We start from the raw sequence: 14,218 nt of genomic DNA on the forward strand, positions 1-14,218 counted from the left end.
AGGACCATAAACAGGAGAGAATAAATATATTACCGTGTCAAGCAAGGTGAAACATTAAAGAATCTGCCTGAGATTCATAATAAATTCAATATATCTGAGATTTTAGACCAAAATAAATTAAGTTGTGCTTATTTAAATCTGTACATGATCCTAAAATCACCTGTTAAGTTGATCAATAAAATGATAAAAATTATGCTTAACGCACTTCTTATGCCGAAATAGGCTGATAATGAGATGAACATAGATAGTATCTTTATTAATTTATTGCATAGTAACAATTCCTAAGTGTAAATCAATAAATAAATCAATGGAATGTACACAGTTCTCGTTAACATGATAAATATTGGTAATATCATTTCATTTAACAGTGATAACAGTAATATAGTAATATCCTTTTGAACAATGAATACCTAAGATGTAATATCCTTATTTTACAATGATATTTTGAAGATTCAATTCTGTGTGGCTGTATATTAATTGGAAGGCTGCAAGCCACAGTTCAAAAGTGAAATGTAAGAAGTACTGAATAACTGACTGAACTCGCCTTCCTTGGTGCTTGCGGTATAAGTGGAACATATAAACATCATCTCTATAAACATAGAAGTATATTGTATGTGAGCCAATATGCAATGTTTTCACAGTCTTGCTAAAACATTTGACTGCATGAAGGTACTTACACGGAGACGTATATCTTGCAAACAACAAGGAATCATCACAAGTTCTTTCTTTAATCTTTGTATACATCGTTTGTTTAAGGGCCAAAATAAATAGTTTTCAGCTGACTTACTAAATAATTTCACAAAATTTTCATACTAAAATGAAATATACCACAAAAAGTGATATTTTTGAAGAACTGGTGTATTTGGAGTGAAATTTATTTCTAAAAACCGATATTCGATAAAGAATTTGAATCATGTTTCATTACGTTTAATATGAACGGTACAAAATGGTCTTGACGAAAAAAATAGTGATCTTCTTGACTGTGTAGTATTGCAAGGCCATTCCAGCTATTTCAATGAAACCAATTACAGGAGAATTTCGGCAGGTACGACCAGTCCTTAAAAAATATTAGCACCTAACACTTACACATATATTTCGATTTCAGACTGTGGGTGGCTTTAAGGTATATTTCCACTTTCAGGAGAAATCATATAAATACCTACTAAAGTTTTTTTTTTTGATACTGTTGTACAATACTGTAATTAAATTGGCCTTATACTTACCATGTGACTTAATATGGTATTTGATTCTGGTAATATTGTATCATGTCATACGTTTTAGTTCGGAAATTAAGGAAACTGCTCCTGATGACATTGAGCATGAATGCAGCTGCCTCACGATCGGTGGCTGATGGAGCGAATCGAGAGCGTAGTAGCTTTATTGTTTGACCACGGAAGCACGGTAATCCTGTATCCAGCATCAGTGACACAAGCGAAATAATTGCCTCTTGATATGGCCTGAAGGAAAAAAAAATCGAAATGCCAGGAAAACTAAGACGTAGAATGTGAGTAAAACTCTGTATTTTTAATATGTATACTGACCGAACCGCCAAATATGCCTGAACGCATAGTTCCATAAACCATCTGAACGGTGCTGCTTCCATTTTCCCACCCATAACGTAAACCATTTCATCGGTAAGTTTTATGTCTGGCTCAAATCCGAGATTTCCGCCTGGAGATGATTCGAACATGAATCCAAAGTCTATGTGAATAATATGCCCTTCATCATCCAGCATAATATTCCCGTTATGTCTGTCTTTGATTTGTAATAAGTACGTGATCACACTGTAGGCTGCCATAGATTTGATGAAATTTCTTCTCGCACATTGGAATTCTTTAGTTTGCTCATCTCCATACTTGGTGATAAAGTATTCATACATAGTGATGTCTGTTTGTCGTCCAAGTTGGTCTCGGGATTTTGCATGTGGTACACATTCTATTACGCCACACTGAAAAATTATTTTGGATAAATTATTGAAAGTTGCAAGCAGTGAAAATTATTACATTATTTTTAATTCTTTACACATGCAGGTAAATCTTGGATATTCTTTGTGCAGAAGTTGGAAATGAAAAATGTAAAAAATAATGCACACATACAAATAATTAAATCATCTATTTTTATGAAAAATTCTTACCCCTGGTGCTGTAGCTACAACTCTGTATGGAAATAGATATAAATCTAGACCAACGAGTTGAAAAATATTCTTAAAGATCCCAATCACTTGAAGGGCCAGCATGTCTTGCCTCACATCATCGCCTACTTTAAATATTGCTGCTTGCCACATTTCCACACCCATATTATGATGGTCTCTTCCATTTTCAAGTCTGGAATTTGTAGACACGGCCATTGCGATATGCTCCAATTCATTGATACCGTACTTTTGCACTTTGAATCGTGCAAGAAATGGAGCCTTGGCAGCACTGAAATTTATACACAATTAAGTACAAAGATATTCCCAATTATACTTGGCAGCATCATTTTTAAATAATTAACAAGAAAGCCTATTCAATCCATCTGAATGTGCTATGTAAATAAATTGATACCTAAAAAATTCTTCAACTCACCTCTGCATAGGTGTTCCACTGTTGTAATCAATATCTAAAACCACAGCTTCAGGATTAGATGGCAAATAACACCCAGGCTGCACTTTTATTTTACTTAAAGCCTGTAAGCAGGCTTGCTTGCGCTCTGCACCCTTTGGATATGGTCTTATTTCACCAGAAATACTTGTGATTTTACCAAAGAAGTCAAATTCTCTGTCATAAAATTGTTTAGCAGGACCAGACAGAGCACTGAGGATGCTTTTGATCAGAGAATCTAGAATGTCGTAGAGCACTGGATCCTTTAATTGTTTGTCCTCGTCCATATACATGTTTGTGTGCATATTCCAAATCAATTGATGACCCACCACCTAAAAAATAACTTATAATATCATCTGCTATCAAGCTTCGTAACATAACAGTCTTTGACTGTGTAATTAGTATCATGTTTTGCATACCTGTGACCTTTTAGCAATGGCCTTAATAAACTCTATTACATAACCCATAGCATCGTGCCGGACAGCCTGCACGAGTTGTGGGATATAAAATAGAACGGCATCAGCCGGATAACTGCTCAATACTCTTACCGCATACTGAGCGGAAATTGGATGATGTGGAAATTGACGTGAAAAGTAAGCCAAAGCTTGAATAGGAGAAACTCGGGCCCAAGTTAACATGTACACGAGCTGAAACAACAATAATTTCGAATCAGTGAATATTAGAACTCTGTTCTTTATGGTTTTGTTTTGCAGTTCTTTGGCTGAATGCGGTAAGTTTTCAAGTCTTATCGAAGCTTAATCCTTGCAAGTAAATACTCGGTTAATCCAGTAATATACTCACTTCAGGTGCGTCATTCAGTAGTGTGTCAGTGGTAACTAAGTATTGCAGAGCTTCAGGAACATGAGCCACTAATATTGGGTTCAATCTCACTTGACGGGATACTTCGCTTACAATGCTATCAGAGTTCTTCAGTCTGACTGGTAGAAACACAGCCAAAACAGGACTGATCTCCCAGGCAAGCCTAGTGTAGTCTCTCCATGTTTTTTCGTTTGTTGCTTTAGCTCTCCACTCAGCAATATGATTTTCACCAGCCATTGCCAAATCTTGTCTGCCTCCAGGATTTCTCCAGACTAACAATAGTTCTACTTCAACAGCCAATAGCTCTAGTATAAGATTACGTTTCTTTATGTAATCTTTAACAAAGACGTCAGCATTGACAATTCTTTTACTACGAGAGCTTCTTTTACTCAAAGTATTTGTACTAGCTGATAAAGGCACTGTATTTATCCACCCTGTAACAGGTCTTGTTAATTCACTGCTTGTTGTAGAGGCTCTTATGTCGGATTGTAATGTTGAAGTCAAATTGTTATGAGGTCCATAGAGATCAAAGTCACCGACTCCATTTGCAGTCAAGTACTTCTTGTCGCTGTGCATTATTTGCCAAAATCGTATTAACGTTGTTATGTCTTCGCTGAGTTGACCTATACTTTGAGTTGGTGTTTGCGGAGCCCGGCAAAAGTAATCTAAACAATTGCAGTATATTCTCTCTCTGAGCACATTCTTGCTCAATGATTTCGGTAGGATATCTCCCTGCAGTAGCAGCAAACCACAGGATAACAACTTGAAACGAACTCCAACAGCAGCGACATGTCTGTTCAAGTGATCTTCGCATGTCCCTACAGCCATTGGCAAAGATCTATGGATTAGCATTGCAATCATTTCGATTGTTTCCTGACAACAATACTTTGCAGTTTCGATTAGTTCGGCTATGAATGTCACCCAAATATCGTGAGGCTTCACATAGGGTGAATTCGGTTCTAGCTGACAACCCTCGTAAACGGCTAGGGCACTGACTTCTTCTTGTTCTAAAGAGAATACACCCATTTTTTTGTCTACGGTGTATTGCCAAGCAGCTAACATTTCTTGTAAAAATCTCAGTTTCAGGTCTGGTCGTGCCGTTAGTATCCATTGCCAACATTCAACTGCTGTTATCATAGCATCGTCGGTGAATAATTCAATTTGTGAACATGCTACTGTGTGCAACAATGTTCTATGAATTCCAGGCGTAGAAATCAACAGAGCAGTTGCACGCCAGAGAGCAACTCTGTGCTGAGAATCACTTCTGTTTCTGCAAGCCCTCCAGACTGATGAGATTAACTTACTGATAACTTTATTATTCTGGGTCACATTAAAGGTTATCAGTTCTGATGATGGGGATTCATCTTGATCAAGTGCTAACATTCCAGAAACTTCACCTGCATAACGTGATCGCATTGACATCATAGAGACTAGTTTTGAACTATTCCCCTTAACGTATCTTGCCTTTTTGTCTAACGAATTTGTCTATAACAAAAATAAAAATTTTTTGTTTACTAGTAACTCTCAAGTATATTTGCTGTAAGTGTAATACTGTGTTTATTGCAAATGTTCGTAACATGTCTAATAATATCAGCTCGACTTAAATTTTAATATAATATTACACAATGGCAATTGACGCGAACACTTTGTAATGACGTAGCAAAAGCAACCTGATTATCGAATTTCTAAATGCACTCAGTATGAAGTTTTCTGATGTTCAATTCGTATACCTGGGAATTTTATAATACACAACAGAAAAAACCATACTTAGCAGCAATTCTTGAAAGGAAACAATTCATAGTATCCAAATTTTTCACCATGAAATTTACCATTCAATATAACTTAGGACTCCAAAACTACACACAGAGATTAATGAGTATCGAGGTTGTAAGTATACATACATTAATTGGAGCTGTGTGAATGGTGATGTCAGTAAACTCCAAGACCGAATCAGTAGCTAATGCCAATCCAGCATGATGCCACATTCCGGATGACGGTATCTGATTAATATATTCCTGCAAGTGTGACCTGGTTGCATGAGGCGCCCACTTCATGGCTTCTTGAACAATGCCTTTACACCTTGCAGCAAAATCTTTCACTATACTCTGAAATAAGTAATAACCATATTCTCAAGCATTTTAATTTCTCAAGTACAAAACGGGAGATGATCAATCGGGGTTCAACACCTTCGAAATATAGTCAAAGTAACTTTCAAATTTCACGACAGTTGGAATAACTGTGGAAAGGAATTGATAAAATATTCTTTTAAAGTAAAATATTCGGTCCTAACTACCCAAGAAATAGTTCTACTTTAAAACCATAATTACTGTTCTATTTACTCACTTCTCTTGCTTCACGAGTATCCATTAATTGAATGCTGTAAGGCGTGCTGGGTATTTTTAGAGTTGGTGTTTCCTCGTTTGGATCAAGTTGTAGCGAAAATGAAAGAACTTGTAAAATATCCAACATACTCCAAAGAACTCTACAATTCCATAATAAATGTGGAAAGGCGTCGACCAGAGTGCTGAGATATTTATCGGCAACCCTTCTGATTTGTTTATGTACGTGATTAAAGTTGACCAATAAGAATTGAGCATGACTTTCTAATTCCTTTTCCCTTTGTTCATCTTTTGGCTTGTGTTGCATAACTTCTTTGAATTTCATAAATACTGAATCGCTGACGCAGCAAATGCACTGCCACATCCCACTTTTATCCTTTTGGAGAGCGGTGTCACTCAGGTATTCTAACATCGGTTGCAAGCTTGGTTCCGGGCTGTATGTCACCCTCAATGTTTCTAGCCAATAGACTGATAACAGATAAGTACACTGAGCAAATTGTAACTTATTTACGTATGTTGTGATGTCGCTGGATCTATTTAGCATCTTGAGTATCTGTGACTTCAATTCCTGTAGTTCATTGAGAGACACGCTATCATTTCTGACAGCAGATGTGTATTGCAATTCACGCATTTCCAAGCGAGCTGAAGTTTGAGAAATTAGGTATGGGGATTTAACTGCAATTTCTTTCACACCCTCATACCACTCTAATGGCCACAGCCCTGAATCTGCTGCCGTAAATCCCATTACGACACAGTATAACCAAAAATCTTTGAACAACTTCAATAACCTAGGTTTCGGGAGTCTTATTGGAGGTAACCGCCGCATAAGCACTGCAATTACTGGAATTAATACACCCAAGTTACCAGCACTGCTCGAAGCTTTCTGTGGGTTAGGTGCTTTGTCACTAGCCCGTTTTCCTTCCAAGCCAAGTTGTACAAATAATTCGAGTAATCGAACTAACAAATCATTCAATTCTGATTCTCCTTTGAGATTTGCAGCAATATTAGCCAATGCGTTTATCACGGCACCGGAAACGTGTCTATACTGTTTTCGTTCATCATTTGTGGTGTAAGCAGCACTCCCTGATTCAACAGTAATTGTAGTGAACATTCTCATTATTTCTTCATAAACCTGGGGTTCGCATTTAGAAATGATCATACATCCTAGTTGATCTACAATCAAAATATCTAGGGCACTTGGTACTCGGCAAAATCGTTGTTGGAAGAATTGCAGGATTGTATCAGTTGTTTTTGGCGTATCTTTCAGTGCAACTGCTACGTGTCCCAACATGATAACGATGTTAGTCGAAATAAGAGAAGTTTCACTAATGGAAAAAAACAGAGAGGTCAACTGATATTTCATTAAATTTAATAATACACTAATTTTTATACATACTTAACGGACAGTATTTATACCTGTCACTCTTTTCTGCTGTGAATAGTCTGTTGGAAACACTTGCCACCAAAGCAGGCACACAAAATGGATCAACCGAGTGAGCCGCTTCCAAGGCAATGCACAAATTTTCAATCGCAGCATCTCTAAGTTTTTCAAAAGCACTTTGCGTCTGTGAAGCTGTTTGCTTAGTATCCACTGTCTTCATTTCCTTTCCCTGAACTGAAATCAAATATCACGTGATAATATCTATTTCAATAAAAAATAATACAACGGAATGCTTGCAGCTTAAAAGTAAAACTTTATCTTGAATTCTAAAGCACTGCACTCACACAGAAAAGAATGAAAACAGAAAACTGAACAGAGTTCCAAAGTTCCCAGAGAAATTTAGATACCTTCAAGCTGCATTTATCACCTAAGTATTACTCGTATTACATGAATTAAGAGATTTAAAGTACTTGTAACTTTGAATTGATGATCTTTGCCATGTTTGTCATTGTGTTGGCGATGAAGTTTTGATAGAATAGGGGATGGAGTAACCAAAAAGTCGCGTAGACAGTAAATCGAGGTCGTAGCTATATTCGGAAATTTCTGAGCTAGTTTCCCCAACCCTTCAAGACAAACCATGAGCAAAGGCATATGGGCCAGTACTAATTTGTGACCGTGGTTAGAGTTTATTTTCTCGGTTAACCTTCCACAGAGACTGTCAGCACCTGAAAAAGAGAGAAATTTTAATCATCGTAATTGTAAAATATAGTTATTATTTATCTACATTACTTTTTTCATAAAAGAAGTTCGATTATTCCCATAATAAATCAGATTTTACTACATCAGTAGTTGCCATTATAATTTATAGAGCGTCAAATAATTGTACACCATGCTAATTACACACGCCTCTAACTGTCGTGATGCAAAGAAAGAGAATTGGATCTTATCATGGCATTGAGGTTTTCTTTTTATTTCATCATGAAAATTTATAGTAATCTTGGCAGACAGATGAGAGATACTGCAAACAAAGTAAACTGTATAAAATAATTATGTGGCACTACTACAATTCCATGACACAGGGATTGTTGATGTAGAAAGTAGCAAGAACTGTCTACGACAGTGAAATCTGCTAAGGCGAAATCACCATTGGTAAACCTCTGATGAAGCTTTCCAATCGACAGTAACTAAGAGTCTTTATGATCAATTCAAGACAGCAGCATCGATTAATTCTTCTAAACTATTGCACAAAGATGAGTAAAGTTGTATTCTGTATAACTACATACAGATACCTGATATTCAGAAGTAAAATCTTGGATTTTTGCTGACCAATATTTATGCACAAGTTTTTGGGCGATCAACAAATGCTTGCTTGTGAGAAATACATGAATTGAATCTACCTTAAATCAAGGATACAGAATACAACAGATTGTTAGTTTAGGAATCATTCAAAACGGAACACAAGGGAACTGAAATACCCTCGCCGATCAGCATAGAACTTATATCTGCGTACAATGCGGATAAATCATACTCCTCATTTGCTGGAAACATATCGAAAGCTAATCAAACTTCATTATTTCAATGAATACCTCGTCACAAAAACTTTTTACATAATTTCAGAAAATATTTGTATCACTGACATATTTTAACCGAAAGAATAAAAAAAATAATAAAGCGATTTAGTTGGTATGGTTGGTATTTAGTTTATTTATGTATCCTTATATATTCGAAAATCAACTTACCAGTTTCATCGCCTATAGCCCAAACCAAGAGATCCACACAAGCTGAATTTGCCATAACATTTACTTTGAATTTATTGACTGTTTGAAAATTTGTGTCCATATCTTCTCTCTCACTTGCATCATGATTCCTAGATTGTAGTTCTGTTTGACCGGATAAAAACAAGCCTTTAACAAATTCTTGGACATCTCTTGTGAAAGGTGTTGGTAAGTCTCTTTGATTTTGCAATAATTCTCTGAGTAGTGTTACCATCACTAGATTCATTGTTTCGCTGAATGTTTTGTATGGAAATACCAAGACCTGTCCAGAGTTATAAACCTGTTGAGCTTCCTCATCAAGGAATATGAGCACATCTTTAGTAAGTAATTTTTTTGCTAATGCCAGGACACTTTGCAAGTGAACAATGCTGAGTTGTAGAGTAGCTCGTTTCTCCGGGCTTTCAGTGAACCGCATTTGCGGAAATTGATTGAAACTCGAGCCATATTTGCTGAAAAAGTATGTCGTTGCATCGTAAGGAACTGACGAATAAGACTGCAGCGATGGCCTTTTGGTTGTCGATGCGTAATCCACAACATCTGTTAACTGTAATATTTCTAACGTATGTGGATTCAAATTTCCACTCAATGAGCGTGGAATTATGGAACGAAAATTGTTGAAACTTTTTTTCTTGTTGAGCGGAGATTTTTCAGTGAAACTCTGCGGTGGTGGAATTGGAGGCTCTGGACGTGGAAAAATACGACTTAGTAGTGGCGGATCCGAACTGCAAAATCGTCCCATCGAACGGGCAAGTCCAATCAATATGGGCACCAGACATTTGCAGAGGGACACTGATAATGAAAATGAAATGGGTAATTCGTGTCACAAAAAAAGTAAATAAAGTGTTTATTTCAATGGTGAAGCTGAGCTCACTTGAACTCACATTTTGCTTGCATACTCCGTGTGCCATCCTGATCTTTGCAGCCTCTTATCAAGTTCGTTAAAACGCCTAGAATCTCAACTTGGGACGTTATGATCTCTTCCCTCACCGGTTCACATTTGGTAGCTATATCGCTAAGCAGTGTATTCAAACAAAAGCTGAATCGTTCAGCGATTGGAATCCTGTCATTAGGAGTACTTTTGACTTCAGCGAGCCATACTGCTTTTGAAAGACCTTTCAATAGCTTCAGTAAGTAAGGCAGAATTTTGTCTCTGTGCTGGAGATGTGATTCTAAAAAATATATGCCCAGCGCAATGACCGCATCCTGACCACGATGGTCTAGTCTGTATACACCTTGTGCTGATTCTTGTGGACATAACTTGAATAACCTGTTCACCTAAAGATAAAATATGCCATACTAGAGTACAATAATTAATTTCAGCTTTAATTGTTTGAAGAAAAATGATTCATTCATTTTGTTTCATGCAGTAATAGCAACTTCGTTTTCGAATACATTGCTATTTATATTCATTTGATAAATAAAATATAAAAAGAACAAAACATCAAGGAGAAAAGAGAGCTGCATGAAGATTTAACATGAACAAAAGTTGGCACAGATTCAATTTGGATGAATTAAGGTTCATTAACCATATAATATGCGAGTCAATAGCATGTTTATTCATTATTCATTCAACAGGTTCTGAAATAATCTGATAAATATAATAAAATAATATTTTTCCTAATATAATTACATGGTATATACTTGTTAACAAATAATTAGCTGATACTGACAAATGGTAAAATATAATTGTATGTGTTTATTATTCACGTCAATAAAGTGTGCTACTATTGTTGTATAACCGAGAGTGACGCGCAAGAAATTGTTGTTTACGCTACATTTGCAAGTCGTAATCACAGGAAATTGTGGGTTATCGAATCAGTAACAACTATTATTATGCATGGAATTTCATTAAGCGCATATCTACTACAGAAAATTTATCTTAGCTTTAAGCGCACAGTAATGTGATTAAAAAAAAAGAAAAAATATAAATAACGAAACGATAGATAAAAATAGAAACTAATTTTCCTACACAATTATTGATTTATAATTAGGAGTGGGTATTTATAAAGAAACCTATATTGACGAATGAATTAATCTTCAAGTTCTAAAAGTTTATCTATAAATAAAAGTTACGTAACAATCGGAATGTGTCATCTAAAATTGACAGTGAATCATAAGAGATTTGTTGATGAACGAGAAAGATAACCTAACTCGATCTCCAAGCCTTAGGTTAATTTACGGTCTAGCTATTGAATTTACGGTCGATAGTTCTTGAAGCTCACCTTTTCCCACGGTGTAGGTTTAATCGCTGCCAATGATCTCGCCAAATGTTGAACAGTATTTGAGAAAAATAATTTCTCATCAGCTGCCATTTTGCGCGAAACTGTCAACGCCAGTCAGCGCGGCAGACAGACAGGCGCACTATCTACCTACAACTTGTGTGCTTGCGTTTCTGATGAACTGAATCCCACGCCGCCCGATTATCTCACAGACGCATTTATCGCAATCAGGCGCATGCGCCTTTTCGAACATCATGATATTCTATTTAATTAGCATGGAATTCTTAACAGGATTAAATCGATTTATCGATCCTGAGGTCGTTTATCTGCTATTTTTCAGCATTTTATAGTAGCCGCAATATGTTTTTCTGTTTTATGATTATAGGAGACATTAAACCGTCAAGGCGATCAATTGTTGGTTTTATTAATAATCAAACTTTAATCCTGGTATCATTTAGCATAGTTATGCTTTGGATTTTCAGTATTGTACAACTGTTTTGTCTGCAGCAAATTTAAACTTAATAATTATGCCATGTAGGAACCATGTCAATAATATTAGCTATGTGGTTTATATAAATAATTTTATTCTCATATGATAAATCTACGTGTACAGGTTCGAGCCATAGCTTTCAACCCAAGAAAGATAGTATTCGATTTTTTTCAAATAAAGTTTCAACTTGTTTCGAGGTATATCCGTTGCAGAAATTGCACCATGGTCGGGAAATCGTTTGGAGAATTCGTTGCTGGTGCTTCTAGAGGTATTCTTTAGTTTGCTTGACTCTATACACTTTGAAAAAAGCTGATGTAGGTCAGAAAAAGCAGCTTTTACGTAGAAATACTTGTTGGAATCTTCAGGTCCTTGCAGAATGCAAGTCAATGCATTCTTTGTCGCCACTATGTTTTCCGAGTCAACGACTAGCGAACGACACTGTGTATCAACAGAAATATTGTTTTTATATGAAGAAGCTTAATCCATTGGACGTCACTTATCTAACAGTAATGCTTTTCAACTGTTGAAGCGATTTCGTCAAAATTACACTTTGTATAGCCTAGGAAAAATTTGAAACGAATAACAAGGATAGAACCAGAACAAAAAAATAATACTCACATTTATAGCTTGTTGGGAAACAGATTCAATGGCTAGATCAGCTTGAATGAAAACTTCATTTTCTCTGAGATTATTAGAAAGTTCTATAAGTATAGATATTGCTTCCTTAGGGAAATTGTGATGGTCGCCATTGAAATATAAAGCGCTAAAAGCATAAGCGTGCAGGACGTTCAAAATGTTATTTTTCACACATTCAGCTGGTGGCACTTTCTGAACAAACAAACAATTTTACACACGATTAGAGTGCAATAAACTTCAATATATTTATGTATACCAAATGGTACTCAGTAGAATAAATGACTTAGTTTTTTTCCTCGGAAAGCTTATTTCGTATGAACTCTACAACTGTGGGCTATCCCGACATATGTAAATAACAAATTACCGATATCTCATTGTAGTGTTTGATATCTTTTATCCGTGGGCAGTTTTGTTTGTAGTCAAATGCCTTGCTTGTTTTACTCAGATCTTCCACTAGTTTCGTATCTGCTCGGTAAGACCACCAAGGCTTCCATGGAGGCAACAATTTCTCCATCTCACCATTGCGTAGTAAAGTTTCAAATTCTTGTTTTTCACCATCAGTCAAAGCAGCCCAAACAGAATCAGCGTCATCCAAATCGATATTTTGTAAACGATCAGATAAATCTGGTACCTACGGGGGAAATTTGTCTATAGTGATGTAAAGTTGAAGCCACATATGTCGCAGTTTAAGTTAACTTAAAATTAGGTAATAAAATAAACCGTGACTAACTTCTTCATCGTCGTCAGAGTCCAATTCTTGTTGCGCTAGCTCCTCAATTTCTTCCATGTCATTCGCATGTTCCTCGTGCATTCTTTGCAAAATTTCCAGCATCTTTTTCCTGGTTTCTGGGTCCTTTTCATTGAATCTTAATTCCTCCTCAACACAACCTCTGTAGAAGCTCTCTGAACATTCTGAATGTTTTTCAGATTTGTAACAATCGACGGAACAATATTCTATACCACATCTGGGGCACAGATATTTGTGCACATTGAGATCACATCTGTACAAATGATCTTATTGGTTAAATAACTGCAACGCTTAGCTAATGTGTATCAATAATAAACAAAGCTTGAATTCAGCGTATAGGCAATACTTGCATTTTACACAATTTGATGTAGTTTTCCGTCGATGAGTTGCCCTCCATCTTATTGTTTTCAAATTAGATATTCGTACTATTCTCTGGAGTTATTGTTGAACATGCTTCTTTAGTTAATATTACCAGTAAGTTCCATACAGTTCCATGTTTACGAATAATTGTTTTGTACTAGGTTAGGTTAGGCTAGATCACGTCATACCAGTCGTCTTGAGTCACATGTGTCTGTAGTGCCGCGCAAATCTCTAATTTGAAATGACGGCTAATGAACTGCTCCGGTGTATGTATACCTGCGCAATAACACGGAGTTGGAAGTTCAACGCTAAAGAAATCTCGATATACATTTTTTCTGCAAATATTCCAAATGTATTATGATTGCTGTGCTTTGATAGTAACTGCAATTAGATGCACAAAGTATATGAGAAATAAATCGAATGTTTTATAATAATCGGTATCACCAACAACGTTGCCAACGACGTCTCGACATGCTTTTACACAATAGATTAGCAAGAATTTATATTTTCAGATTATTTTGATATATATTCCAAAATTTCCGGGTGAGCCTATATCTCGAGCACATCTCGAGTACTTTCAATTACTTCAATATCGGTTTGTATTAGTCATAGCGGTTTCTGGTGGATTTTTATCAAAGCCTAGAGATTGCATGTTTCAGGCTTGATGTAAAATAAAAAGTTGGGCTCTGCTAGAAGCATGTATATTTTCTGAGAACAATATGACAGTAAAATGTATATGCGTTCATCAGTTCATTATGAAAGCTGAAATTTTCAATAATTAAGTGTCTATGACGAGATCTGTATACGTATGTACGTATGCTTCAGTCCCTGTAAGATACAGATCACAGTGATAGATTCTAGGGATGTGTTTA

General features: G+C 36.1%; 2 protein-coding genes across 3 annotated transcripts; both read right to left on the minus strand.

The window, feature by feature from the left end:
• Positions 1-244: 244 nt before the first annotated feature.
• On the minus strand, positions 245-11,279 carry LOC124407541 (phosphatidylinositol 4-kinase alpha). 2 transcript variants are annotated; one of them, XM_046883777.1, is made up of 13 exons: positions 11,116-11,279; positions 9,775-10,168; positions 8,858-9,682; positions 7,595-7,843; positions 7,154-7,352; positions 5,742-7,062; positions 5,300-5,503; positions 3,381-4,883; positions 2,999-3,226; positions 2,565-2,911; positions 2,135-2,420; positions 1,542-1,948; positions 245-1,457 (listed from the first exon to the last, which is right to left on the minus strand). In XM_046883777.1, exons 1-13 carry the CDS (start codon positions 11,203-11,205, stop codon positions 1,232-1,234), a joined length of 6,279 nt encoding a protein of 2,092 aa, XP_046739733.1. In that variant the 5' UTR covers positions 11,206-11,279; the 3' UTR covers positions 245-1,231. The 2 variants fall into 2 exon arrangements, with proteins under 2 accessions (XP_046739733.1, XP_046739732.1); XM_046883776.1 differs by having other exon boundaries at positions 7,589-7,843; positions 11,116-11,278.
• Positions 11,280-11,676: 397 nt separating this feature from the next.
• LOC124407543 (zinc finger HIT domain-containing protein 2) lies at positions 11,677-13,714 on the minus strand. The gene is made up of 6 exons (XM_046883780.1): positions 13,700-13,714; positions 13,337-13,421; positions 12,969-13,239; positions 12,603-12,869; positions 12,221-12,430; positions 11,677-12,040 (listed from the first exon to the last, which is right to left on the minus strand). Exons 2-6 carry the CDS (start codon positions 13,381-13,383, stop codon positions 11,714-11,716), a joined length of 1,122 nt encoding a protein of 373 aa, XP_046739736.1. The 5' UTR covers positions 13,384-13,421; positions 13,700-13,714; the 3' UTR covers positions 11,677-11,713.
• Between the last annotated feature and the right edge of the window lie 504 nt (positions 13,715-14,218).

This window comes from Diprion similis, chromosome 6 (genome assembly GCF_021155765.1).
Source record: "Diprion similis isolate iyDipSimi1 chromosome 6, iyDipSimi1.1, whole genome shotgun sequence".
Classification (NCBI taxonomy): Eukaryota; Metazoa; Arthropoda; class Insecta; order Hymenoptera; family Diprionidae; genus Diprion; species Diprion similis.